Source organism: Mus caroli, chromosome 8 (genome assembly GCF_900094665.2).
Source record: "Mus caroli chromosome 8, CAROLI_EIJ_v1.1, whole genome shotgun sequence".
NCBI classification, from domain to species: domain Eukaryota; kingdom Metazoa; phylum Chordata; class Mammalia; order Rodentia; family Muridae; genus Mus; species Mus caroli.
This window is the reverse complement of record NC_034577.1, coordinates 66,781,158-66,807,947: the sequence shown is the minus strand read 5'-3', so window position 1 is coordinate 66,807,947 and position 26,790 is coordinate 66,781,158. Positions and strand designations below refer to the sequence as shown.

General features: G+C 46.6%; 2 protein-coding genes across 2 annotated transcripts in view; both read right to left on the bottom strand.

The window, feature by feature from the left end:
* Tom1 (target of myb1 membrane trafficking protein) overlaps positions 1–19,004 on the bottom strand; it is a 34,834-nt gene extending 15,830 nt beyond the window's left edge. The window contains exons 1-6 of the mRNA XM_021169450.2: positions 18,866–19,004; positions 6,197–6,281; positions 4,006–4,084; positions 2,634–2,783; positions 2,232–2,366; positions 1,993–2,139 (exon numbers count right to left, since the gene is read on the bottom strand). Of these exons, the coding sequence (XP_021025109.1) occupies positions 1,993–2,139; positions 2,232–2,366; positions 2,634–2,783; positions 4,006–4,084; positions 6,197–6,281; positions 18,866–18,917 (648 nt within the window). The 5' untranslated portion in view covers positions 18,918–19,004. The remainder of the gene's footprint in view (positions 1–1,992; positions 2,140–2,231; positions 2,367–2,633; positions 2,784–4,005; positions 4,085–6,196; positions 6,282–18,865) is intronic.
* Positions 19,005–20,703: 1,699 nt separating this feature from the next.
* Positions 20,704–26,790, bottom strand: part of Hmgxb4 (HMG-box containing 4) — a 40,596-nt gene continuing 34,509 nt past the window's right edge. Inside the window, exons 9-10 of the mRNA XM_029480253.1 lie at positions 23,109–23,233; positions 20,704–22,691 (exon numbers count right to left, since the gene is read on the bottom strand). Coding sequence (XP_029336113.1) covers positions 22,647–22,691; positions 23,109–23,233 — 170 coding nt within the window. The 3' untranslated portion in view covers positions 20,704–22,646. The remainder of the gene's footprint in view (positions 22,692–23,108; positions 23,234–26,790) is intronic.

Below are 26,790 nucleotides of genomic sequence, written 5' to 3'. Positions count from 1 at the left end.
GGATGGCAGTTCTCCTAAGGATTAGGAAGGCAGGTTGCAGAGTCCCCTTATGCCTGGGAGGACAGAGTAGGTTTTGTCTGTGTCTTTACCTTGATTCTTTAGAGCCCAGGTTTATCCAAAAGTAAGCGCAAGGCCTGATACTCATGTGAACATGAAACTCAGACCCAGTATTAGTACCAGTGATCGAAGGGAGCCAAGGTTCGCAATGATGGTGGTCAGTGTCCTCAAACAGATGAGGTGTGAGGGTCACTCTGCAGTGTTTTTTATGAACTCGGAGGGACTTTATATGCTATGGACACTGTGTTTACTTTGAATACTGAGAAGCAGATGAAGCACCGTCCCCCCCATTCCCCGCCCCCAGATGTACCTGGCTGAAGAATCCTCTTATAATGGGATGGCTCATGAATCTAGTGGCTAGGAGACTACATTTGGGGAAATACTGGTATATTCTAAATTGTGTGATTCAGTGACAATAAACTTCAGAATTTAAATTCATGACTGTGATAGCAGCTCCCACTTCCTGACTAGTTAATAAGCGCCAAGCACTGAACATGCGCCATCACAGGTAGGCTAGCTTTATGGAGCTCAAGGATGAAGAAACAGGCACGCAGAGACAAGCACCATGCCCACTGAAGCTGACCCACAGCACACCCCACAGTGCCAGGCACAACGGCTTGTTTAATAACTCCTGGTGTGAGTGAACAAGCTGCTCATCACCAGCTTGCCATCCAAACCCAAAGGGATCTAACCACAGAGGAGCCTAGGAATTACATCACCACACCACAGCATCCTAACATGCCCAAGAGGCCAAAGGGGCTATGAAATCAAACAAGAACACTCAGTTTTACTCAGTAAGAACCTGCTAGCACTAATTAGTCTTAATATACAGACTTTAGAAAAACTAGTTAAAATCAGAAACAAGGTAGAGACTTGTTTTGGATTTCAGAGTAATTTTACAATTTTGTAGACTTTATGTGCTCAGAGAGCCAGCCTGCTCTCGTCATGTTTGTGGTGGTACAGTTTCGTAACGTGGTATAAGACAGCACGAAGCTTCTCTTTGTTGGGCTGAGACCATGCACTATACACCAGTGGTCAGGGAACGGTTCTTGGGAGTTAAGTGTCTCTCATTTGTATCATGTTTGTGAATCTTTACCTCCAGCTAAGTCTTTCTACTTCACTGGTGATGGTCTAAGGTCTGAGAAGGCCTCAAGCCCAGCTCAGTACCACATCTCAAATGACCAATAATCTAGGTTACAGCCACCTGGTCTGAAGTAGGTAATACTCTAGAGCTAGCCATAGGCTAGAGAAACTTCCCCAGAATCTCATGCTAAGCTTCTAAGCTTCCTCATGAGGAATTGTGGGAGGCCTCAGTGGAGTACAAATAAAATTTCTCATTTTGTGAAGATGCAGATCTCTCTTCCTCACCCACCTCCTTTCTATGACAAGAGTTTCACTATGCATCCTAGCTAGCCTGAAAGTCTCCATGTAGATCAGAGGCTCTGAACTCACACACATCCACTTACCTCTATCTCCCAAGTGCTGGGATTAAAGGCATGCCACCAACCCCAGCAAGCATACAGATCTTTTATGGTTGTCTTCAATTTGAATCTCAATTTAGATGAAACTCTATGTGAGCCTACTAGCACATAGATAAAGTGGAGAGGCCCAAGTGGAAGGGAACACCTGCCTGTTGGCCATTTCCTCTCCACGGTGCTCCACAAAGGGCTCCATGGAGGGAAGACTTTGGAAAATGACAGTAGTATTGAACTGCATTCTAGAAGTCAGAGAGACTGGAACTTGAATCTCAGCAGATTCTGATGAGCTGTGTGATTCTGAGTTGGTGGATTTGCCTGTCTGAGCCTTATCCAGAACATAGGATGAACAGTACATATCTATGGGCTGCTGAGAAGACAAAGGAGTTTCCACAATGCTAGGGGCCATCTCTGACACCTCCCTGGATCTTCTGGTTCTGCCACAGGCTTGTCTGTTTACCTGCTCAGGAGTCGGCGTGATGGGTGAATCACCTGGGAGAACAGCTGGAGTGGGGAGAGGGGTGGCATGCTGGCTCAGGTCTCCACGCTGATTGGTGTTAGAACCCACAGAGTTCTGTCTGGTTGGTGTCTCTGAGTTGAATACAGTCTAAGGGGCAAAAGACAGGGTGAGTGAGGCTTCCTCGAAAGGCACTGTAGCCCCCTCAGGATAATTCTCATCTCACCCAAAATTCTCCTTACTCTCTGGGGTGTGTGGATGGGCGACAGCATGTCCAGGTCAGTCATGGGAAATTCTAGGCCCTTTCTTCGCAGGTCCTCGTAGACAGCAACAACACCTGTCAAATCAGGCGAGCTGCGGAACGCGTCAGCCCAGGACTGAGAGGGGACAAGGGGACATTGCCTGTAACCACTGCTCACCTTCTTTTCTGTGAGCCTGCCCGACCTGGCACCTAGACAGAGGACAGAGTGCTTCCCTCCTCTTCCTCCTGTTGCCTGGTTCTCTAACGCTGTACACCAGGCTCAGCACGCAGTGATAAGTCCTGCTGCACATGTAAGCAGCTCACTAGCACAGTGGAAGAATAGCCCCAGCATTCCCCCACCCCTGGAGGCCACCAATACACCCTACCCTGCCAAAGAGCACACCTGGATGAGGTTCAACACCTTGTCATGCACAATGGTGGGTGGATTGTTCTTCGGCAGGATGGTCCTCACCAGCACATTCTCTACAAAGTCCTGGTTGGCCACCAGTACATGGAAGCGGTGCCCACAGTTCTTAACACATGTTTCCAAGACCTGTAGGTCAAGGTGCCCAAGAGAATGCCCCATCAGGGAAGGGAAGCCCAGCAGAAGACAGGAGGCTTCCAGAAGGGAGCCCCTAGGACATAAGAATGGAAACGGTGATGGATTTGGAGGCTTGCCTCCTAGGGGACTGGGACATGACAGGACAGACAAGACTCCCTTCCTACTAGGCCAGTGCCTATAACCTAACCCTGGTTTCTAGTTCACATTGTCTAGATCAGTGGTTCTCTATCTTCTTAATGCTTTGACCTTTTGACATAGTTCCTCATGTGGTGGTGACCCCTCAACCATAAAATTATTTTTCTTGCTACTTCATAACTGTAATTTTGCTACTGTTATCTTTTTGTTTTGTTGTTTTGTTTTTTGAGACAGGGTTTCTCTGTATAACCCTGGCTGTCCTGGATCTCACTTTGTAGACCAGGCTGGCCTCGAACTCAGAAATCCGCCTGCCTCTGCCTCCCGAGTGCTGGGATTAAAGGCGTGCGCCACCACACCCGGCGCTACTGTTCTCTTAATGAAGCTTAATGTAAACATGTGATTTGCAGGGTATCTGATATGTGACCCCGGTAAAAGAGTCTTTTGACCCCCAAAGGGGTTGTGACCCATAAATTGCGAAACACTGGTATGGAAGCTTAGAGATTCAGGAGGAAGCAGATACAACTTAGGTTGGTAACATCATGACCCAGGGACCAAGCACTGACCTCCTCTTCCCAAGGCCTAGCAGAAGCTGCTTGTGCTTTGCAGGGTAGCAGAACCATCTGGATCTAGGCACTACCGTGTAGAGGCTGGGATAGGGTGTTCTCCTGCCTATTTTCCAGCCACGTTGTTCTGAAGACAGGAAGTCTGATGCTTGGCCCATGCTGGCCTTTCTTAGTACTGAGGTCAACACTGTTCTTAGACACAGGCATTTGTTTTATGTTCATTTTTTAGGGTGCAGTTTTAGAGGAAAGTAGCCCCAGTGTATCTACTCCCCATGTTAAGGCTGGAAATTTCCTTTCTAGTTCCCTTGCTTTGTCATCCACCTTCACCAACAGTGTGAACGGGAAAACAATTTGCCCATGGTCACTTTCTTCTGAGTCTTCAGGTGAGAAACCCAAGCATGGATGGGAATCCTGCTGGACCTAACTAAGGAGAAGCAGCTTTCAGCAGACCACGGTCCAGCCATGGAAGAGATCATGGAGAGATGGACAGATGAGAGAGGCAGCAGGATATTCACCGTAAGGGCCAGCATGACCTCATGGAAATTCTTATTCCCCATAATTCGCTTCTTCACTGCTCGGAAGGCATCTTTGGGGCTGGCAAAAAGGACAAAAGGAAGGATGGGCTTAGGTATAGAAATTTCTTCCCCAGCACAGAAGGCCCAGGGGTCCAAGATCAGGAAAGTGAACACAGCCTGTACTCAGAGCACCTCAGATGGCTCCCTGTCTTTCCCTGGCCAGTTCTAGCGGCAGCTGGCTTCAGTTCTTGGTGGCAGTACTGTTATACTGTTTAGACCCTGAATTTTCAGCAGCACAGTGGCACTGTTGAGACACGTTGAGGTGGGCTTAGGTTGAGGCTACAGTTCAATGGCACTGCATGTCTGGCATGTGCAAGGCCCTGGATTGGGGTGGGGTTAGGAGAAGAGCTGGACCCTGCTGGATGCTCTTTTTTGTCAGAGATGTGACTTTGAAGGGCACTATGGAACTCTGTCCCTGTCACTTTTTTGTTCCCTGGCCATGTAGTGAGTAGGCTCATCACACATTCCTCATGATGTGCACCATTAAGATTGAGACAAAATAAACCTTCTGCTTCAGCTCCACAAACCAAACCAAACCAAACCAAACCAAACCAAACCAAACCAAACCAAACCAAAAGTGAGATAAAAAATTTCTCTTTATAAGCAAATCATCTCAAGGGCATTGTTATAAAAAGCTGACTGGCTTGTGGACTACTTTAGTGTTTGAAAGGGACTGAAGTGGCCTGGAGAAAAGGGGACAGCACTGGCAGTAGACTATGTACTGCACAGACACAGACAAAGCATATGGCAATGGTATGATTCTGCCAAAGGCACAGGAATTTAGGTGAGATTGCTGAAGTCAAGAGTCATGCCTGTCATTGCCTATGGCTGGATCCTCCATGCTGTGGGCAGAGTCTGGAACATTTAAAGTGCTCAAATGAACTCTGTGCTTCCCAAGATCACCATGGAGACAGGACACTGTCTCCAAAGCTACTGCAGTGACTTACTGGCCCTAGCAGAGGCCAGTGGTCCTGCTATCTGTCCACTTGCACCTTATACTCACTGTGAGTCCAGATGCAGATGTGTAGGAATGCACAGCTGAGGGGGACTTTGGTTGGGGCCTGGAGTTACCATCCTCTCCTAGCTTAAGATATCCACAGTCTCCCCGAAGTTCAGGGTGCACTCCCTGCCTCCTATCCTTCTTGGTCAATCTGCACTTAACTGGAAGAATGTTCTGATTAACCAGAGCAGAGGCCTCATCCAGCTGCCCTCCCTGCCTGCCATGGCCACCCACATCCACCTCACCCTACTTTCTACCCCAGTTAAGGATTTAGGCTAGAATTTTGTCACTATTTAACTGAGCTCTTTTGAGGAAAAAGTCCCAGAGAGGTAGAATGACTTATCCATGGTCCCATTCCACAGAGGAAGACAGGACTCCAAGACTTCTCCCATACCATGCGTTTTGGCTGGAATCACCTTTCTGAGCAAACATTAGGGCCCCATACCTGGTCACCTGCAGGCATACACTCTGAACCACAGCTCTGCTCTGATTCAGGGCTGCCCTCTGGGAACTCCTGGTTTCTAATCTTAAGGAACTGAAAGTGTGTTCTTGCTCTAAGAGACCTGCTGCCCCAAGACTCCAGCTTTCAGGATACAGAAAGACAACATGAGTCTCCAGTTCATTTTGTCCCAGGGTAGAGCTCTAGATCTGTGTGACATCTGGCCTGCTGTTTAGAGACACTGTGGGTCACAGCTATTGACTCTAGTGGCCAGCTGCACACACACTACGTCTTTTTCAGAGACAGGGTTTCTCTGTGTAGCCAAGAACTCTTGTTGTAGATCAGGTGGGCCTTGAACTCAGAGATCCCCCTGCCTCTGCTTCCTGGATACTAGTATTAAAGGCATGCATTACCACCAACCGTCTCATAGTGACTTTACATCTCTAAGTTTTTCATCCACTTGATGAAGGCACTATATTGTATAAGGGTCTAAAGATGTTTAAAGTGCCATGTTGCTGTCTAAGATAGAGTCAGGATACTATTGTATAGCAGGGCTAGACTTTGGGGCTACAACAGTTGGGGGCTATGGAGGATCATCTAGTGGGACATAGGCAGGAATCAGTGCTGGTATGTACTCTTATAGTTGGCTGTCATAGCCTGCATCCCCACCCCTCACCCCAAGGGCTCCTTACCCTTCCTCCGTCTCGTTGATGATGTCACAGATCTCCATGTTGAGGGCCCAGTCCTCGCTCTGCAGGGAGCCATCTGTAGCTTTCTCTGTGAAGAAACTGTGAGTCACAAAGGTATGGGGAGTCCCAGATGGTCAGACTCAGACAGTGGAGTGAGGAGGGAATAGATAAAGCAGAAGGTCGCAGATGCTTTCTGGGCACCCAGGCTTATATGTGGTCCCACTTGTCACTGAATCATGCCAGCCATATGAGGCCAGAAGTGTCCTTGCCCTTTTATAGATAAGGAGAATGGCTAAGTGGATGAATGGGGCTAAGAACTAAGCCAGGCCTGACCTCAGAGGGCTTGTTAATGACAGGGTAGTTTTATCTGTGTGGGCTATGCTCCTCTTTACTTCCTAGTATCCTTTGGGTTGGAAGCAGTCACATGGTTCAAAACACAAAAGAAGTAGTCAATGGGGGCAACCATCTCTGTCCCTTTCCAGGCTCTTACTTCTTACAACCCCCACTGTAGTCGGTTTCTTCGTTATGTTTCTCTCCATGGCTGTGCCAATGAAAGATCAGCCTCCAGGGTGGCCAGTGTTCAAGTGGCCCTCTCTCAGAATGGCTGTGCAGTGAATGCTGGGCATTACTGTTTTCCTTTTCTGGCACTGGGGCTTGAAGGTAGGATCTCATGCATGGCAGGCAAGTGCTCTATCATTGAGGTACCTTCCTAGCCCAATCCTTCCCTTTAAATGGACACAAGTCATAAACATAAAGGGCCGTCTTTGATTGTCATCACCTGGTTCAGTCATAACGCTGTGGAACCACTTTCATGCTGGGTGATCCTTAGGGTAGGTTTTCTGAGCTAGGAACCAGCTACAAAGTTCTCAAGGCTTGTAATGGGGAGGTAAGCATGGTGGCACATACATATAATCCCAGTACTTAGAAGGCAGGGGTAGGGGTTCAAGGCCACACTGGTGCTATACACCAAACCCAATCTTACATAATAAGACCCCATCTCCAAGGGCATTGATGGGTGTTATGTGAATGATGAATCTAGGTTCAGAAAATGTGAGCCCTTCACCAACCCCCCATACACATGTACTGCCATGTCTGCTGTTTACATGTACACTCAACTTTGTTCCACCTCCTGTCATATCCTGGTTGGCATGACAAACGTATGTATTTTTACCACATGTAAGCATGTGACAGGTTAGCATTTCATATTCAGAGGGTGAGAACTTGGTGTTCTCCTCAGCTGCCATGCTGACTCCTCTAGTTTTCAGACTCTGGCTGAAGATGTCATGTACATACACACACACCTGCTTGTCAGCCAGTTTGGATGCTAGTGTCACTTGTCACACAAGGAAGACAGTCTTCATAGCTGGGTGCTATTGATGGCTTACCATTACACAGCTCTTTGTAAGCCAGGCCCATTCCAGGCACTGAGATGCCTGGTGGACAGATATAGTTCTTGCTCCATGGTGTCTGGAACAGGCCTCACAACACAGCACACTCTTAGCAGGACTAGGAGGGGATGAGGGTTGTCTCCATGTGACTGGGTAGGGTTCTGTTTCTTCCAGCAATGCCCCTGCTGAACTGGTCAGGCAGCTGGCTCTCTAACTGGTATGCCTTCTGGTCCACCCTTGCTTCCTGTAGCCAGCCAGGTGCTAGTATGTCCCAAACACATGACAGGAGGCTGAGACAGAAGGGCAGATGCCATGCCACTGGCTTATAGCCAGGGGAGGAGGCCAAGGTGTCCCTTTAGAAGGGCTGGGAGACAAGGCATGTTCTTTCCTCAAATATCTACCAAGTGTGGCTTCTGTCACCACTCCTCATGTTGAGGCCAAGAGTCCCCTTGAGCTGGTTATGAGTTATAGCTAAGAGCAGAGTGTCTGCGGGTAGGGGCTGCATAACCATAAAAACCTGCTCCTTCTCACACTGCCCTCAGCCAGATGGGCAGTGTTGAGTCATCCTTGAGCTCAGACCTCTGTTTAATAGTTCCAGTTCCCTGACAATCCCACCTTACAAGTTTGTACTGTGTTCATTATCTTTTTTCTCTCTCACCATATCCACTCCTCCTACTTGTCAGGCTGCTGAAAATAGCCATTTTCTTTTTCCCTAGTCTTTGCCCGGCCAACACACCCTTCTGTAATATTTTAACCTTATAAGCTATACATATATACATATAATCACCAGTGTAATTGCTAGTTATAGTAAGCATGAGATTTGTCACCTCAAGGGGTGTATACTACCACCTCCATCTCTCTAATAAGGAAACCCTGACAGAGGGGTCAGCAACTTAAAATGGCCAGCCACAGTGCACACCTTTAATCTCAGCACTTGGGGGACAGAGGCAGGCTGATCTTTGTGGGTTAGAGGTGAACCTAGTCACCATAACAAGGCAATCCAAACCTACATGGTCAGATCCTATTTCAAACCAAACCAAACCAAACCCAACCAAACCCAACCAAACCAAAAACCCAACCAACCAATTAACCAACCAACCAAAACTCCTAATAAAACAAAACACCAGCATCCTATGGTGAGGGGTGCTGGTGCTTTGCAACAAACTTCTCATACCTGCCTTGCTGCCCTGCTATCACTGGGGTCAGAGCACTCCATAGCATCCTCCTGATCTTCCCCAGGTTGTGTACTCTGCTCCCCCAGCCCCAGGCGCCCAAGGGTCTCTTAGCCCTCTCACTGGGGCTGCTGATGACCATCAGCAAACCCTGGTAACTGAGCACCTTCTTCTCCTGGGAAGAGAGCTGAAGTTTCAAAAGGGGCTATAGTCATGTGGAAAGGCCAGTGACTGTGGAGGGACAGCTGTGGGACGGGGCAGGTGCAGAAGTAGTCTAATTAGTCTTTCAAGAGTGCCAACAGAGATGGAGATATGGTGACAAGCAGAGAGGAGGAGGACTGTGACCTAAACAGGAGAAGGAAGAAAAAGAGGAGGTGGTAGCACATGTAAGAAGATCATCTGAGCAGGTGAAGAATTGCAGACTCTTCTAACTTGCCCTGAGATGTGGCAATGTATCGTGTAAGTGTGGAATTTGAGAACAGGATTGTCATGTTTTGTTTTTAAACATGAAAGTAACTTGCTATTTTGTTTTTAGGGTTTTTTTTTTCTTCTTCTCTTCTCTTCTCTTCTCTTCTCTTCTCTTCTCTTCTCTTCTCCTCTCTTTTCTTTTCTTTTTTTTCCGAGACAGGGTTTCTCTGTTTAGCCCTGGCTGTCCTGGAACTCACTCTGTAGACCAGGCTGGCCTCGAACTCAGAGATCCGCCTGCCAAGTGCTGGGATTAAAGGCATGTGCCACCACTGCCTGGTGTAACTTGCTGTTTTAAGAAGGGAATAAAAACCCTTACCAGCTTCCCAGAGCATAGCTGACTCCTCTACCTCTCACTGCTGGCTGACTTTCAAAGGCTGCTGGGCAGTGGCTCTTTTCTCCTAGCTCCTGGAGGTCTCTGTTATCATTATAAGCTTTCTAATGCTCAAGGATAGCAGTCCTGGAATCAGCAGCTAGTTCTGTGTTGGGTTTGATGCAGGTGTGTTCTGCCCAGAGGCAACTTAGTGACTTGATCTGGAAAGTGGCTCTGGCCTGCTGACCATATCTCCTAACGCAAACATGTTCACTCATGGGTCATGTGTCTGTGTCAGATCAGGTTGAGCCTGCCTTCTTCCTAGCAGAAGAAGCTTCTCCACAGTCAACTGTCTGAAGTCATGTGAAGGCTGTGAGGAACATCTTGAGACAACAAGAAGGAATAAGCCTTGGCCAAAAGTCATGTATTTGGGTAGTTGCTGGGTGCTTGCCCTTGCCTCCAAACTGTTCATCTTCAGTGGTGACCCAGAATCCCTGGCAGGACATTTGCCCCTGTGGTCCCAGAGGAGCCCTACTCTCCTGTCCCTTGGAATCATTCTGTGGGTGCTCAATGGAGTACAGATAGCATTACAGCTATGACCAACTGCCTTCCTGTTGCCATATCAGCTGTCTCCTTGCTTGCATAGGCCAGAAGCTGCTAGGGCTTTTGTGACAGGGCTAACTCTGGACCAGCACCATTATCTGTCCAAGCCTGAACTGTGTCCTGTGCTTCCTGGAGTTTGGCAGTCAGGACCCAAGTGCTGTGATGCATCTGCACCTTACACAGCTCAGCTTTTTACCTGGAATGAAACGGCCTGGTGGCCCGCACTCAGCCTTCTGGACTTCTGAACATTCGAAATTCTTCTGGGACAGTGCCCTTGTCTCTTAACTCAGTTCCTTGCCCAGCAATAAGGTCAGATCACATTCTGGGTACCTTGCGATCTCCCTGCCTACTCCTGCACCAGCATTCTGCATAGAATGCAACTCTCAGCTCTGTCTAGTAGACTCCTTGGAACATGGTACAGTGTTGGTTTCTTGGTCTGTCTGTCCCTTCCATTAGGGTGAAAGTGGCTCTGAGGGCACCGGCTCCTGAGTCTCCAAGTTCTCTACACTGGATGAAGCCTGCAGGACCTGTTTGCTAAGTAACTGGGCGATGCTCCTGCTGTATTTTTAGCACGGTCACCTGTACAGCACTGTGGTTAGGAGAAGCACCATGAAACCTGGCATTCCTTGATCCCTCATAGTTACTGGATAAAATCCCAACCTATCAGAAGGTTCCAAGTTTGTTCTTTCTCCTTCCTTCCTTCCTTCCTTCCTTCCTTCCTTCCTTCCTTCCTTCCTTCCTTCCTTCCTTCCTTCCCTCTCTCTCTCTCTCGCTCTCTTTATTCTTTCTTTCTTTCTTTCTTTCTTTCTTTCTTTCTTTCTTTCTTTCTTTCTTTCTTTCTTTCTTTCTTTCTTTCTTTCGAACAGGGTTTCTCTGTGTAGCCCTGGCTGTCCTGGAACTCACTCTATGGACCAGGCTGGCCTTGAACTCAGAAATCCACCTGCCTCTGCTTCCAAGTGCTATGATTAAAGGAGTGCACCACCATTGCCCAGCCCTCCCTCTCTCCCTCCCTCTCTCCCCTCTTTCTTTTTCAAAACAATGTTTCTCTATGTAACAACCCTGGCTGTCCTGGAACTCACTCTGTAGACCAGGCTGGCCTCAAACTCACAAGCTGCACCTCCCTCTGCCTCCCAAGTGCTGAGATTATAGGCATGTGCCACCACCACACCTGGTCCAGGTTCCTTAATCTGCCCTCTAACCTAACATCCTTGTTCCCAATGAAAGTCAATTCTGGACATGATTCTATCCAGCCACTCTGAATGACCAACCCTCTGAGATGCAGACTAGCTGTGCAGCTAGAAGTGCAGTGTGGGAATCCACAAGGAGATGGCTGCAACTCATCTGCCCACAATAGATACTAGGGTTCTGTGGACACCTGTTCTATGACATTCATGAACACCATGTTGACCTGTTACTGTGACAGACGATCTCCCCAGGCTCACACTGTTTTGCATTCCTTGTCCCTTTTCACTCATCCCTAGCTACTTGAACACAAGTGGGAGTCCCTGGAAGGTACCTGTAGGCTCTGTTCTCCTGGTAAAGAGATCTGCACTGCTGGTACCCTCAGCAGAGCTCCCTGCCCTGAGGAGGACATTGGTATGGAAGATGCAGGAAGACAGGAGCCACGAGTGCACACATCACTCAAGATGAATACCCTGTGACTCATGGAGAAGACCAGTGAGTCAGTCCCTTTCAGTCCTGCAGGACAGTGGTGAGGAGGGAGACTAGAAACATGGGATGTGAATAGACAATTTGCATTGTAGGTCCTGACTTCAGCAGTCAGTGGCTGTGTGACCCCGAGTGAATGCCTTAGCCCTTCTGAGCCTCATTCCTCCTTTGCAGAATAGGGTACCTAAAGTACCCACTTTCCAAGGGTTGTGTGAAGGAGATGAAAGTATGCAGGTTGGGCTGGCAAGATGGCTTAGCGGGTAAGAGCACTGACTGCTTTTCCGAAGGCCATGAGTTCAAATCCCAGCAATCACATGGTGGCTCACAACCACCGGTAATGAGATCTGACACCTCTTCTGGTGAGTCAGAAGTCAGCTACAATGTACTTATGTATAATAATAAATAAATCTTTAGAAAAAAAAAAAGGATGCAGGTTAAGCATGTTGTGCCCACTGACTGCAGCATCAGCACCAAAACAAATGTTACTCACCACAAAAATATCAGCCACAAACCAGCCCAAAATTTCAAACCTTCACATAAAAAATACTCTAAAAGTTATATACAGTAGCCAACTTTTTTTTTTTTTCTTTCTAGTCAGCAAGTTGTCATGAAGCCTACTTTCCACATCAACAATTCTTTCCTTCCAGATCCAGCCTGGAAACGTCTATCAGCTTCCTAAGTTGCTGAAATGTCCTTTCTTAAAACCCTGGCTGTCTCTCCCCTGTCATTTTTTTAAACCACAGGCCACAAGAGAAACCTTAAAATACCTTAAGGAGCATATTGTTTCCTCAGTGCACAGTTTTCAAGAAGATGTAACTAACTTAAGTCCTTGCTGAAGAAACTTTTGGTTACACAAAGGAGGGTTTCCTAAACTGTTCAGGCAGGAGGGACCAAGACCATGCAAGGGCTGACTCTTGGTGACATTCTCTACCCCACCCATGATTGAGCAAGATGTGAGGACAGCCTGAGTATGGGAGGTGGAGAGAGCTCTGAGATATGTTAGAGCTCAGAGCAATGGAGAAACAAGGTAAGGCTAAGTGCTTGCTGTGTAACAATGTGGCTTGATGTGGCTTCCCATCCCAGCACTACATAAGAAGCTGGGTATCTGGTGTGTACATGTAACCACAGCACTGGAGAGGCAGAGACAGGAGAACACCAGGAGCTACTAGACAGGTAGTCTGCAAAATTGGGAGTGCTCCAGGCTTAATGAGACAGTCACTCTCAAAAAAGCAATCGAGGAAGACATTTAACACTGACCTCTGACTTCCAAACACAGGTACACAAATACACACGGAACTGTACATATACACATGTGCATTCATGTACCATGTAACACACACACACTAAAAATAAAAGAGAAATGGAAGACTGAGAGAGAGACAGACAGACAGACAGAGACAGAGAGAGAAAGACAGAGACAGAGAGACAGAGAGTCAGAGACAGAGAGAGAGAATAAATAAATGAGTGTGCATATAGCAGTGGGCTCACTGATTTTAACTTTAAGGCACGCACTAACAAGACTGCAGAGACGTGTGGCTGGCAGAGTTTCCCTTGCTCTGGGGATGTCAATCCTTTCAGGAAGTCTTCACTGATTACGGATCATCCACATGATGGAGGGCAATGGTTCATTGGTAAGGGTGCTTGCTGTCATGACATCATGGACATAATTATGAAGGATGGAACTAAAGGAGCGTAAACGAGGCAATTAGAGGAAAGCACCATGGAAATGATAAAGGAGGCACACAGATACAGAAGGTCAGGAGGCGGCAGAGGAATGTGGCAGTTTGAGAGCCCTGGCCTAGATCAGAACCTCGTCAGAGGGCTAGAGTCAGTGTCCTGAATTCCAGTGTTTTTAGGAATGGCAGCCCCAAGTTAGCTACATCCTGAGGGTTTTAGTTTAGCTGCCTGCACACCACCCTCAAGACCAGAAATATAGGATTTTACTCTTATTTCTCAGTGTTCCATGTGAGAACAAAACCTATTTACCAGCTCAATCCACAGTCAGGCTGAGCCTTCAATCCCCAGGAGAACTGGCTCCACCCCACTGCCTGAAACCTGACCAGCCTGTGAATGTGCAGCCACCCAGCCAGTGACTGCTCATATCTCAATGACACAAAGACCAAAACACAAGCTGGACTGGAGTCAGGGTCCTGCATTGTTACTTTAGCTCTGTCAGTAAGAGTGCCCTAGGAACAGTGACACCACCTACAAGAATCCCCAGGGCTAACAGCTGTGGATGCCTCTGGTCTGGCAGGCACAAGCCAAGTGCTTCAAATGCCACACACTGTATACACAGCAACCCCACCTGCCAGGTGCTATTATTAGCCTCCTTTTACAGAGGAGGAACCAGAGATAGTGAGGTTAGTAACCTACTCCAAGTGACAAAGCTAGTGTTCTGACTCAAGGTCACCTTGGGCATTACTAGTATTTGTCCAGCCAAGGCAAAACCCCACATAGACACTGTTTTGAGATAGGGTCTCACTATGCAGACCAGGCTGGCCTGGATCAGCCTGCCTCTGCCTCTGCCTCTGCCTCCTGAGTACTTGGATTAGAGGCATGCAGTACCACACCCGAGAAGAATAATGTTTAATGACACATAGCAATGACATGAACTCAAATACATGGTCATATAGTTTTATTGGAGCATGACCACACCCATTCTTTTACCTATTGTCTTTGGCTCTCTCTGCAACAACGATGTTGTTGAGTATTTTAAGAGACCAGATGGCCTCTAAAGTCTTGAGAATTTACTGTGTGGCCCTTTGGAGAGTAAGCCTGGTATAGTCTACCCTGACAGCCAAGTGAGTCCTCTGAAGTTCTCTTCTTTGACCCCTACCTAGTCAGTCTCTGACAGGTCCAGGCTTGGCTGCCGCCTGGCACTGACTTCCTCTTGGAATAGCACATCACCTCTCTGTGCCATGTAGCACTAACATGTCCTCATTTTCATTGCTTTTCAGCTGCTGTTCACCAGTCCTCTGGGCAGGAGAGGGGATGGGGGTGTCTCTGTGTTCCATTATAGATAGGGCTGCAAGAGTCAGAAGCAGACAGGGACTGAGAGTTCCTCTCCTGAGCCAGCCCAACAGCTACAACACAGTCTAGTCTGTGGGTTTCCTGCCTCTGCTCCAAAGGAACCCCAGGACCCTGATGCTGGTCATTAATTTCTGATTCCTGTCTATGGGCCTGAGGAGGTTTTGGGAATCCAAGGACAGATCTACCTGTATGTGCACATGTGTGTGTATGTGAGAGTGTGTGTGTGCACTTTGAAAACACAAGTTTTCTCTGTAGCCCAAGCTAGCCTCAAACTCATGGCAATTGGTTTGTCTCAGTCTCTTGAGTACTGGGATTATAGGTGTATGCTCTTTATCTTGCCCTCCTCGCCCAGGCCTGGCCTCAGTCTGAGCTCCAGTGTCCTAACTCCCTGAGACTGGTACCCAGGAACTGCCCATATCTGTGGGGGCACCTGCAGTTGGCTTCTAAGCATCACTGGACAGCCAGAAATGGAAGGGGGAAATCTCTTCCACAGTAAGCTCTGTCCTCTTGAAAGACGACTCTGTGCTACTACCTGGTATAAGCCACTGGACCCTCAGGCCCACAGCCTGCTGGCGCCTCTGTGGAGGTCTCCTGGAGTTGGCCTGAGTGACTTGGAGGTGGGTGAAAACTCATCATTATCTCTAATCTGTGGTAGCACAGATTAATTTTGCAGGGTTCTGCTAATATAAACTCAAACTAGGACCTGAGTAGACTGGTGTGTTCAGGGACAAGAGAGAACACTGAGTGACACTGAGTAGCTAGGCTTCTCTCCCTCCTGTTAGGTCTCAGACCTGGGACAGATAAATAGGCCTCAGGTGCCTATTTAACATATCAAAGTGGATTTGGCAGTCAGGTTCTCCCAGCATCCTTCAGTCCCTACCTGTTGCAGGGCCCTTCTGTCTAGCACACCCCAACCCCTGCCCTAAATTTTTCCAGAGCAGGTATTAGCTTAGACTTCCTTCCCTATACAATGTAGTAATTTTGGCTATCTGGCCTTTTTTCATCTACCTTTACCTTGCAGGACCCTTGGCCTGGCTCTGCTCCCTGCAGAGCAGAGGCTCTGCACAAGACCCAGCGCAGTCTACCCACACTCACCCTGGATTCTCCCAGACACTTCTGGTCATGCGCTCTCTTTTATTTACAATAAACATTCTCCTCCCCCATCCTCAAGACCAGCCACATCCTTCCTTTTTTCTTTTTTGTTCACCTCCTTCTAGGTGCTAAGGCATCAGGAAAGGGAGGGATTGAACTCAACTCAAGCCAAGTTAAAGACAGACTTGCAGGGACGGTGATGTTATCAGTGTGATGGAGGTGGAAAAAGAGCACTAGCGAGCAGGAGCTGCTTCCCATACCCTCTCACTGCACAGTCACTCACCGAGGGACCAGCTTTCTTATAACTTCCCTCAAGCAAGAGAGTTCAAGTTTACAAACTGAAGTTCCCATGAAAGCTACACCTGTGTTAAAGATGTTAGAAGGTTGATTACAACCGTGTGATTGTGGAGAGTTGGAATGCTGCAGATCTTGAGACAAATTACCTTGCTTTAGATCATTTAGTAACTACTTATTGCTCATCTCTGTGTCTGACCTAACATTTCTGTGACTTACCAGGTAACTTACTCCTTTTGGAATAAGTTAATAGAAAACTTAGTGTCCACCAACCCAAGAGTTAGAAATGTCATCAGCTAGCACCTGAGACATGTAGCATAGATTTTTATGCTTTGCTGTAACCCCAGTGTCTGATTTAGAGCTTGCTTTTGTTCTCTGCGGCTACAAAAACAGGAAACCATCTCCACATTGGACCATGCTATTTGGTGTGATGTGAATATGTGTTCTTGGGTCACGGCAATTCATATTTGATCCAGGGATAGGATGAACTATCTCTGATTTCTCTTGAGGTTAGAGCTGTTTTGTGCCTACTGGTAACAGATTGAGGACAGAACAAAAGAGCAGAGATTGGATGAGGAGTTGGGAAACGGCCTCAGGGAGGAGGTGATGGTGCCCAGTGCTTCCAAGAATGAGCCCATGGCAGCATGTGGCATGGCAGCACTCCAGACTGTGAGACCAGCAATTATCAAGGTGTATGTGAATTGTGAGGCCAGTGACACTGGGCTCTGATTAACACCACTTAATGACTGCTATCCTCTAGGATGCCAATTCTATGAGACTCCACTCTCAGGGCAGGAAGTCAGCAGACCTGGGAAGATACCACTTTACTCCTGCAGCAAAGAGGGGCTTGGATTATAAAAACACAAGCAGCTAAAACCTGCTTGTCATCAAGCATCACAGCCAGTCAGGTCTTCTCTACTTGGAAGCTGATGGGAGACGACTTCTTGAGTCCTGAAGTTTCTGACCAACTGGTCAACACTGCGAGACCCCGTCTCAAAAACAAATGCAGACTTAATCTCCAGTGCTTCTATCTCTATACACGGAAGAGTATGTAACACCGATATTGTTGTTGTTCTTTAAGGTAGGGTCTCTGAGCCCAGGCTGGACTTGAGTTCAAAATCATCCTGCATCAGCTTCCTGAGTGCTGGGATTATAGGCATGTGCCACCACACCTGGCTCTTTTACAGCTTTGCCATCTCGTCTCAATTCACTTGGTTTTGGGTCTTACTCTGCAGCTTATGCTACCCTGCAACTAATTTCAGAATCAGCTAGCCTGGGACTTTGTGTCAATCCTCCTGTCTTAGTCTCCTGGGTATAGGATTACAGATGTGAACCACTGCTTCTGGTGGGAAATGTCAAAACGCGTGGTCTCCCAGCCAGTTGCAAAGAGAACTGGGAACCCTACACTTATTCTGACATGAACCCCAAGGCAGAAAGGGTCCAGCAGTGAGATTTAGTCAGTGTTCCGAGGTACTGATGTAGCAGTACTTTTACCCAGAAGTATTTCTTGCCCAAGGCAGGCAACTTTCAGGGCAGGGAGAGATGCTGAGCTTTGAACTGACAGGCAGTTTAAAAGACTGAACCCAAAAGACTTTATCCAAAAAGTCTCAGGACTTTGAGGCTGGCTTTGAAGGCCAGACTAATTTGCCTGTTTTACATAGGAAATCTGCCTTCTCTTTCCAGGTCTCAAACAACGATTTTTGGTGGGGTTTTGGTGAAGCACCTGGGCTTCAGGCATCAGAGCTCCCTTGCAGAGAACTGATGAGAACCTTAAAAGAGCTACTAACAGCTGCAGTGGTGGTTACAACACAGAGCTGGGTTAACAATTTCAGGGGAAGCCTTAGCTTTCAGATCCGGCCTTCCCAATTTCACAATGCCGTCGGGACCCTTCAGGTATGGGGGTATGGGTGTCATTTCGTGGGGGAAATGTCGCCGCCTGGCCTTCGCCCGAGAGTAGGTGCTGGGAGCCGGCACCTTCCCATGGGCTCCAGCCCCAATAGGTGGTAACACGTTGACAATGACAGGCGTTAGCCATGTGCCAGGAAACATCCTCAGTGCTTCGCTCTTATTAATGCATTTAATGATCAAACAAGTCCAGGAAGGCTGGGTCATGATCCTTTAACTATGGGCGAGGACCATCACGGGGGCGACGTCACATAAACCCGAGACTCCTGACCATGGGGACAGAGGCGCGGCCGAATCTAGACATCCCGGCGTCTCGGAATGTGAAGAGTCGGTGACGCAGCGAATGACCCAGACGCCGCCAGCCCGGGAGGGGCTCTTAATATGAGCGCGCGCGGTGGTGGCGCGGCCCAACGCCTTCTCACCACAGCAGTCCCTTTAACCCAAACTTTCTCCCTCTACTCGGACCCCAGAACGCACACATTGGCTGAACCACATCCGCCCAGGACCGCCTTCTTCCACTGCCTATTGGTTACACCAAGCATCAATCCCCACATAAGACTTCCGATTGGCCCGTGTTCTTGTCAATCAGGTGGGTCATAGGGTGGGCGGAGCCCAGAGCGCCGCGCCAGCCTCACCAGCCTAGCCTCCCTCCTGTCTGCCAGACTGTGGACTCCGACAGGTCCCAGGGCCGAGGCCAGAGCGGCACACAGGGGTGGGACTGCGCGCGGCTCGGGGGACTCACCGATCCGCTGTCCCACCGGAGAGCTGAACGGATTTCCCAGGAGAAAGTCCATTGCCGCGGCTACCGCTGCCACCAGCTCCCAGAATCAGGTGACAGCAACCGCCGGCGCCGCCGACCCGCCACGTGACCCGTTGGCCAGCCCGCGGGGTGGTGCCGGCAGGCGGGGGCTCTGGAGCGCAGCCACGAGGCCCCGCCCCCTACTAGGTTGCCCCCGGGCCGTGGCTGACGCCACACCAGGGCGGGGCCTGGGAGGGCCGGCTTCTAAGCCACGCCCCTGAAGTTTCAGTGCGCACCACTGTGGAGCCTAGAAGTCTTTACATCCTGAAACTGGGTCTCTGGCCAGGGAAAGACCTGGGTCAGGTTACGCATACTCAGACAGGTATTAGTATTAGTGTCTTAGCCTTCAGTCCTGGGGACCAAGCCCTGAGGATGACAGCCTCCTTGCCCAAGTCGGACTCGAAATTTCCATTTGATGTCTCCCTGCCCCAAGAGCCAGAGGAGGCAAGGGCCTGGGTTTTTGCTCCCTTGAGACAGAGAATGAACTGCCGGTCCTGTGGCAAATGCTTTTACCTCATAAGCCACCTCATCTGCCTTGGCTCTTAGCTGGCAAACCGGAGAAGTGCTTTTTCTTTATCTGTTCCCCTCAGCTGTAAATATCCATAATGTAATGCTTTCAGAGTATTGAGGTGACATGAAAATCACTCAAAAGGCATTCCATGATGGTTGCTTCTTCCTTGCTGTATCGTTTTGTAAGTCATTATGCTTTAAACTTGTAAATTTTTTTTAACTCTATGTGTGTTCCATGGTGCATACAGAGAGGTCAGAAGAAAATGTGGAGGAATTGATTCTCTCACCACATTTAATCTGAGATTAAACAAGTACTGTGGGCCATCTCACTTCCTCCTCCATTTTGGCAGGGCTCATACCTAGGACTTTGCCACACTGAAAGCCAGTGCTGCANCCCCCCCCCCCTTTTTTTTTTTTGACAATCTCCCTTGTCTGGTCTCAAACTCAGATCCCTGGGGTGTTGGAATTAAAGAAGTATGTGCATCATAACATGCAGCCTTTTTTTTTTTTTTTTTTTTGCTACTTAACATCTTGACTTTTAACATCTTGTTTTTCCATTAACTTTTTCCTTAACCATGAAAGGTCAAATTTCCATATTTCAATGTTCACAGTATTAGCACATATTTACTTCAGGCCATGTGGCTATAGATTCAGAGACAAGGAGGTGACATCACATTTTTGTTGTTGTTGTTGTTTAAAATAGACAAGACTCTGGAAAGCTGCTGGGATATGAACTGTCTGTTTTTTGGCATAGAATTTTCATGCAACTCTGACAAAAGATTGATGGATACTTCTTGATTTAGGCCAGTAGCATATTGTAAATGGTTTCATTTGCTATGCCACAACTATCATATTCTCTCCTTTTATAATACATGCAAATGATATTTGAGAGCCTTTACATATAAGGTGTGTTCAACCTGAGCCCCAAGGGCTGCATGGCCCAGGATAGGTAGGAACATGGTAACTTAACCTTTATTTCAGGATTTGGTTTTAAAATTTTAATTATGTTTGTGTGTGTGTGTGGGGGGTATATGCACTTGTGTGCTGGTGCCTAAGGAGGCTACAGAGGGTGACTGATCCTCTGGAACTGGAGTTACATTCAATTGGATGAGTGTTGGGATCTAACTTGGGTCCTTATCAAGGGCAGGAAATATTCTTAACCAGTGAACCATCTCTTCAGCCCCCACTCCCTTATAGAGAAATGTCAGGGTAGAGTAGAGTTATACCAACTACGATTAGCCCAATTAGGGAAAAGACAGCTAAGACTGGACTATAAATATTAAAAATGAGATCTTTAATATAGGTACAAAATATTGTTTCTTTATACAACTGTAATAGGATTTGGATCAAACCACTAGGATTTATTTAAAAAACAAAATAAAACAATGATATAAAAACAGCAAGAAGGCCTGAATCCAAAATTTTTCCTCTAATAGTACCAAATACCACAAGGTACAGATTATTATACAAATGTGTACAAATCTTTAATACAAATACAACAGGGCTAGGCTTCAGAGGAAAACAAACCCGAAAAAGCCGGTTCTCCTTAGGAGTTCACTACTGTCTGTAGCAAGGGCAATGGAGGACTGGCTGCTTCCTCTACAACACATGTCTTCCCTGGCCTCTCCTTGATACCATTTCTCACAGGAAACTTCTGCAGGGTCAAATGAGGTTCTGACATGTTAACTCAAATAGAAATTTCTGCTCTGCTTGATTTCAGTTCCCACATATTCCTGTTCCTTTCCCTATTTCTCAGATTAAATCTCAAAACGGCTCTGAGCTGACATAGTCCTGTGAGAAGCTTAGCTGTGACAGCAGTCGGGCTATGGGAAGGAGTTCCCTAGGATGCCAGCTGCCTACATGGTCCCCAAAGGTTTACTGTGATGCTGCCTTGTTCCATCCAGGCCATTAGAAGAAAGCATGGTTATTAACTCAGCTTGGTTTTGGCAGGGAAGGGAATCTCTCACCGAGTTCCCAAGCAACCCTGGAGCACTCAGCTATCTTCTCTTTAATGGGGAAGCAGGTCTGGGTCTTTGGGAATAAGGGAAATTAGGAATGGTGACATTCCTTTCTATTTCACTTTCCTAACATTATTGAGGGCCATGAAGTTCCTTTCTGAGTCACAACACCTTAACATATGGACGTCTTGGAGCTTTTAGACAGACATTAAGAAATGACAAATCTGTATGCTCCACAATCTCCTGCTGGTGGAGGCTTGTTATTAAATTATATATACAGAAATTTACAGGATAAATTAAAATCTAAGAAATTCTAAAGAGTTAAATACACATAATTAAAATATACACTCACACGCACATATAGATAACCCTCCTGAGAACCAAGAACTTCTTTGTGATCCAGCTCTGTGTGGAATGCAGAGCACAGTGTACCCACCTGGGGAACCAGAGCTGATCCAAGAACCACCAAGCCGCTAAGCAGCAGAATCTCTCAGGATGTGTTGGGCAACCAATGCTGCTAGTGGAAGATGGCAGCTTTGGTTTTTATACACCAAGCCTTGCTGGCCAGACAAGCAGGTTCAACAGGTGGCACCAACAGCTTTGGTTTCTCCAAGGTATTTATTTCTCTGCTGCCAAGAATCACATAACTGAGGCTATCGATGGTACCGATGACTCTTTGTGGTACCGTGGTTACAATAAAACTGGAGACACAGATATCTCTTTAGTAGGAATTGGAATGAGTCCCCTACCCAGTCCACCTAAGCTCCACCTCCCCACCCAGGTTACTCCATGTCAAAAAGTTTGTAGTTAGCTGGCCTCCTCCCAAGATCTTTACTACATTTCTGATTTTAAGACAGGTAAGGCAAATGGTCAGTGATGGGTCTGGAGGTAAACCCAAGCTTGGAAAAAAAAAATCACATTTTAGCAGTCTATGAGGAGATATACATGGCACCCAGAATAAGCCCCTAGTCCCCAAATTACACTGATTTTTTTAAGGCAGATTTTTTTTCCACAAAAAAATAATTCCAAGCCCACATTCATGCTAAAGTTTCCTTTTAGCTAAACCTTTGCCATTTCATAAAATTATTAAAAGCAAAGTAGTTATAATCCTATGTATATACTGTACATTATATACNTATATATAGATTATAAAAATTTAAAACCTACACCCAGAGGTCAGTGGAGGGTCTGGAACAGTCATCTATACATAAACTAGCGAAGGGGTAGACAGTCTTCTGTCCCAGGCGTCTTGGAAGTCACAGTCCAGGCATAATGTATGCAATGTTGTCCAGCGTGTTTGACTGTAAATAAGGAGAAAGGACTCAGCTGTGGCACACCTCACTGCAGTCCCTGAGACAAGGCATGCTCAGGGGAGAGATGGGAACAAGTGGACAAGACCCACCAGCTGCTTTCAGCTGCGGCTCCTCAAGGGCTAAACTGGACTGCTCTCTCCAGAGTAGTGTTGTGGAAAACAGCATGTTTTCTAGTTTCACTGACATCACACCATGCAGCTGATACACACTGTCATGGTCTGTGGACAGTATGTAATAGTGCTATTCGCCTCATGAGGAGTGCTGGGCAGTGCTCATTAAGGTAGGGGTAGAAAGGCTCCCAAAGGCTCCAGCCCTCCAAAGGTAAGGGAAACCACCACCACCACCACCACCACCACCACCACCACCACCACCTCCACCACCACCACCGCCACCAAAAAAACTCACCAAGACCTGTTTAGGACAGCCGTTCAGTTCAGGTAGTTGTGTGGTCAGGCATGCCAGAGGGCCAAGAGCACAGATAATGGAATCTAGGAGCACTGACAAGCTTCCAGATACTGCTACCATGCCCTGCAAGAAGAGCAGACAACTGAGTCATACTCTCAGTTGCTCTCTGTTCAGCTCTCCTTTATGTCCTCTCAATAACACACTAACAGACGGCAGTGTGGGGGACAGCAGAGGACCTGTGAGAGGCTGGACCCACAGGCTACTGGGATTCACTTCATGTAATCAAGCAAGATCTCAATAACCACGAGTCTCTACCACCTCTACATGACATTGCTGCTGTACATTCTTCCCAGTGCTGGTTTCTTTCAATCACTATCTAAAATAGATGTTCTCAGGCCAATAGGAACTCTAATTACACCCGTCCTACTCAAAAATACCCCTACAGTTCCAAAACAGGAACTACAAATATCTCAGTGTCCACCAAGATACCTGGCTTTGGTGCTCACCTCCTCTTCCTACCTAATGTGCTGTATACCTGCCCCGTAACAGTTAACCAGGAAGGCTCTTCTTAAGACCCATTTAAAGCCTCAACAGACCTCTGCAAAAGACTCCAGGGTTAACAGGAATGTGCTGTCTTCTGTTTGCAACTTCTCTTTCCAGTTATCTACCCCACTCCCTTCTGCTAGGCCTTTGGCATCCCTAACCTGGCACACTACTTTCTTTTTCTCGAGTCACTTTTTTTGAGACAGCCATCTTCCTGAGTCAGGCTCCTAGCAGCAGAACTATAGTGCTATGCTTAGGTGACACTGTTCTTTAAGGCTTGTAATTACTAACAGCAATTCCTAACAGGAGAGCTGCTCATGGAGGGGAAGGACAGTTGAGCTCTATTTTTGGTACTGACAGTTGTGTAAATTTATGATAACAACGCTCAGATATTTAATGTCTACATTAATGAGTTATGTAAATCAGTATTCCTGAAAGTGTGGTATGCATATGTTAAGTGACATATAGGAACTTCAACTATTTTAAGTTACATATCCACTAGGCAGTGTATTAGATAAAAATCATGGGACTGGAGAGATGGTTCAGGAGTTAAGAGCACAGGCTGCTCTTCTAGAAGACTCGATTCCCAGCACCCACATGGTAGTTCCTAACTCCCTGTGACTTCAGCTCCAGGGAATGGACGCCCTCCTTTGGCCTCCATGGACACTGCATTCTTGTACTTCTCACGTGTGGGTTATGTACTATAAGTACTGCACACAGCACACGCAATGAGAAATGACTGCTAATGGGCTTGAAGTTACTTTCTAGAGTAATGAAAATGTTTTAGATAGTTATGGGTCCAAAACTGTGTGGAGTATTAAGAGCCACTAGTCCTGTATTGTGATAAAAGGGTGAACTTTTGGCTCATGAAACATTTATGAAGACTGCTACAAAAGATAAGTACTAATAGAATGTGTGAACTTTTTTCCCTTTCTGGTTATGGTAACCACCCCTTAAATTCAGTTTCCCCTTGCATGGTTGCAGTTGCTCAGGATTTTGGGGCAGGAAGAGATTTGCTACTGTTTGTTCTTATGTATTGCTGCTGATCTCAAATTTGTGATCCTCCTGCCTTCCCCTCTTAATTTCTGGGGTTACAGGTGTGCTCACCACTCAGCCTCAATTCCCAATTCTATATTGCACATATGCTGTTGGAATAGCATGATGTCATTAATAACGTCCATGCTGCATGGGCAATCTGCTTATTAGTTCTAGTCGCCATCTCTGGTACCAGGTCAACCACCATGCTTTCACTGTTTCTGAATAGGTGTAAGTGATGCCTGTGGTTTTAGGCATGCAGCTGAGTGGCTGGAGCCTGTGGTGTATTCGCAAACCCGCAAAGCAGCTCTTACATATATATGTGTAAGATGTAAATCACATAATTGTCTTTCCAGTTAGACTATAAGCATCCCTAAGACAACAAATAGACATTTAGATTTTTCTACTAAGTAAGTTCTTGGAATAATCTGAGAACTCAAAACTTTTTGCCAAATAAAAAAGAACTATTTGGAAAATCTGGAAAATGAATGGTACATAAAACCATTTAATTTTCAACTTTTAATGTGAAAATAAAATAAAGATCACTGTATATTTAATTCTGGAAATACTTTTACCTATCCAGGTATTTGAATATTTATAAGAATGCACACATTTTTTTTCAACACCTACTGACTTTTTAGAAAATAGCCAAAGAACGCAGATATAGATTCAACACCTGTGGCTTTTGCCATTTTGTCTGTTGAATGGTAATTTAGCTTTTGCATAAAAACAAGTCATTAGCTTTTATATTTCTACACTGACTAACTTAAAAATGCCTTTCAGTAGCATATAATAATTTCTTTGCTGAAATGTCTCCAGGCTGAAAACTGAACTGCCACACTACTGAGTTAGCTAAAGGGCAGAAGAGTTAGAAATGAACCCTCTGAAATGAAATCTCAGAAGTATAGACTTCTGTCAGGTCCACAGCACTGTACAACCTAAATACACACTACAGCTCCATTTATTGTCTACATTCTTTTCTTCCTTTAGTTTTAATTAAACAGCACCAAAAGACTGTATGTCTGTGTACCATGTTTGTGCTTGGTTAAAGAGGGTGTTTGGAGTCCCTGGAATTGGCAATAGGGACATTTGTGAGCCGCCACACGGGTGTTGGGGATTAAATCTGTATCTGCTGGAGAGCAGCTGTGCCCTATTCCAGCCCACTTTCTTTTTCTTTTAGTTTTTTTCAAACTCTGTGTACCCTGGCTGCCCTAAAATTATGTAGAGGCTGGCCTCAAACTCAGAGATCTGCCTGCCTCTGTTTCCCAAGTGCTGAGATTTAAGGTGAACATACATCTTTCATTTTTTGAAATTGTAATATAATTACATCATTTCCCCCTCTCCTTTCCTCCCACCAAATCCTCCCATACCCCCCACCCCCTTTCAAATTCATAGCTTTTAAAAAAGTCATTAACTGTTGTAATGCATATAGGGGTGCAGGTGTGTATTTTTCTCCTAAACACATAAATATAATCTGCTCGGTTTGTATATTACTGGTGTGTTTACAGAGCTGACCCATTGGTATTGGATATCCAAACGGTGTGCTCTTCCCTGGGGAAGACTATTTCTTCTCCTTTCAGCAGTCCTTAGTTGTCTGTAGTTTTCTGTGTAGGGTTAAGCCCTGTGAGCTTTTCCCTAGCACCTTTCTTTAAAGGTAGGGTCTCACTGTATAGCCCCAGCTGACCTCACACTTGACATCATCCTCCCACCTCTGGCTCTGAACGCTATGATTTTCAGAGACAGTTGGGAACTATTCTCCCTATATAATCTTGTCTGATCATTCAAACTACAGAAATTACACTGAACAATCCTGTTCTTACAAAGTACCAGGATGTCAACTAAGCTTTTCACATTTTAATTTACTTGGGCTTATTTATTTTATTTATTTATTTTTCAAACAGTATTTCAGTCTGTAGTCCAGGCTGATCTTGAACTTGCAGGAATTCTGCTTCAGTCTCCTGAGTTCTGGGATTAAGGGGCTGAGCTGGTATGCCTAGATTCTACCTAATTTTTTTTTTTTTTTTTTTTTTGGTTTTTCGAGACAGGGTTTCTCTGTGTAGCCCTGGCTGTCCTGGCACTCACTTTGTAGACCAGGCTGGCCTCG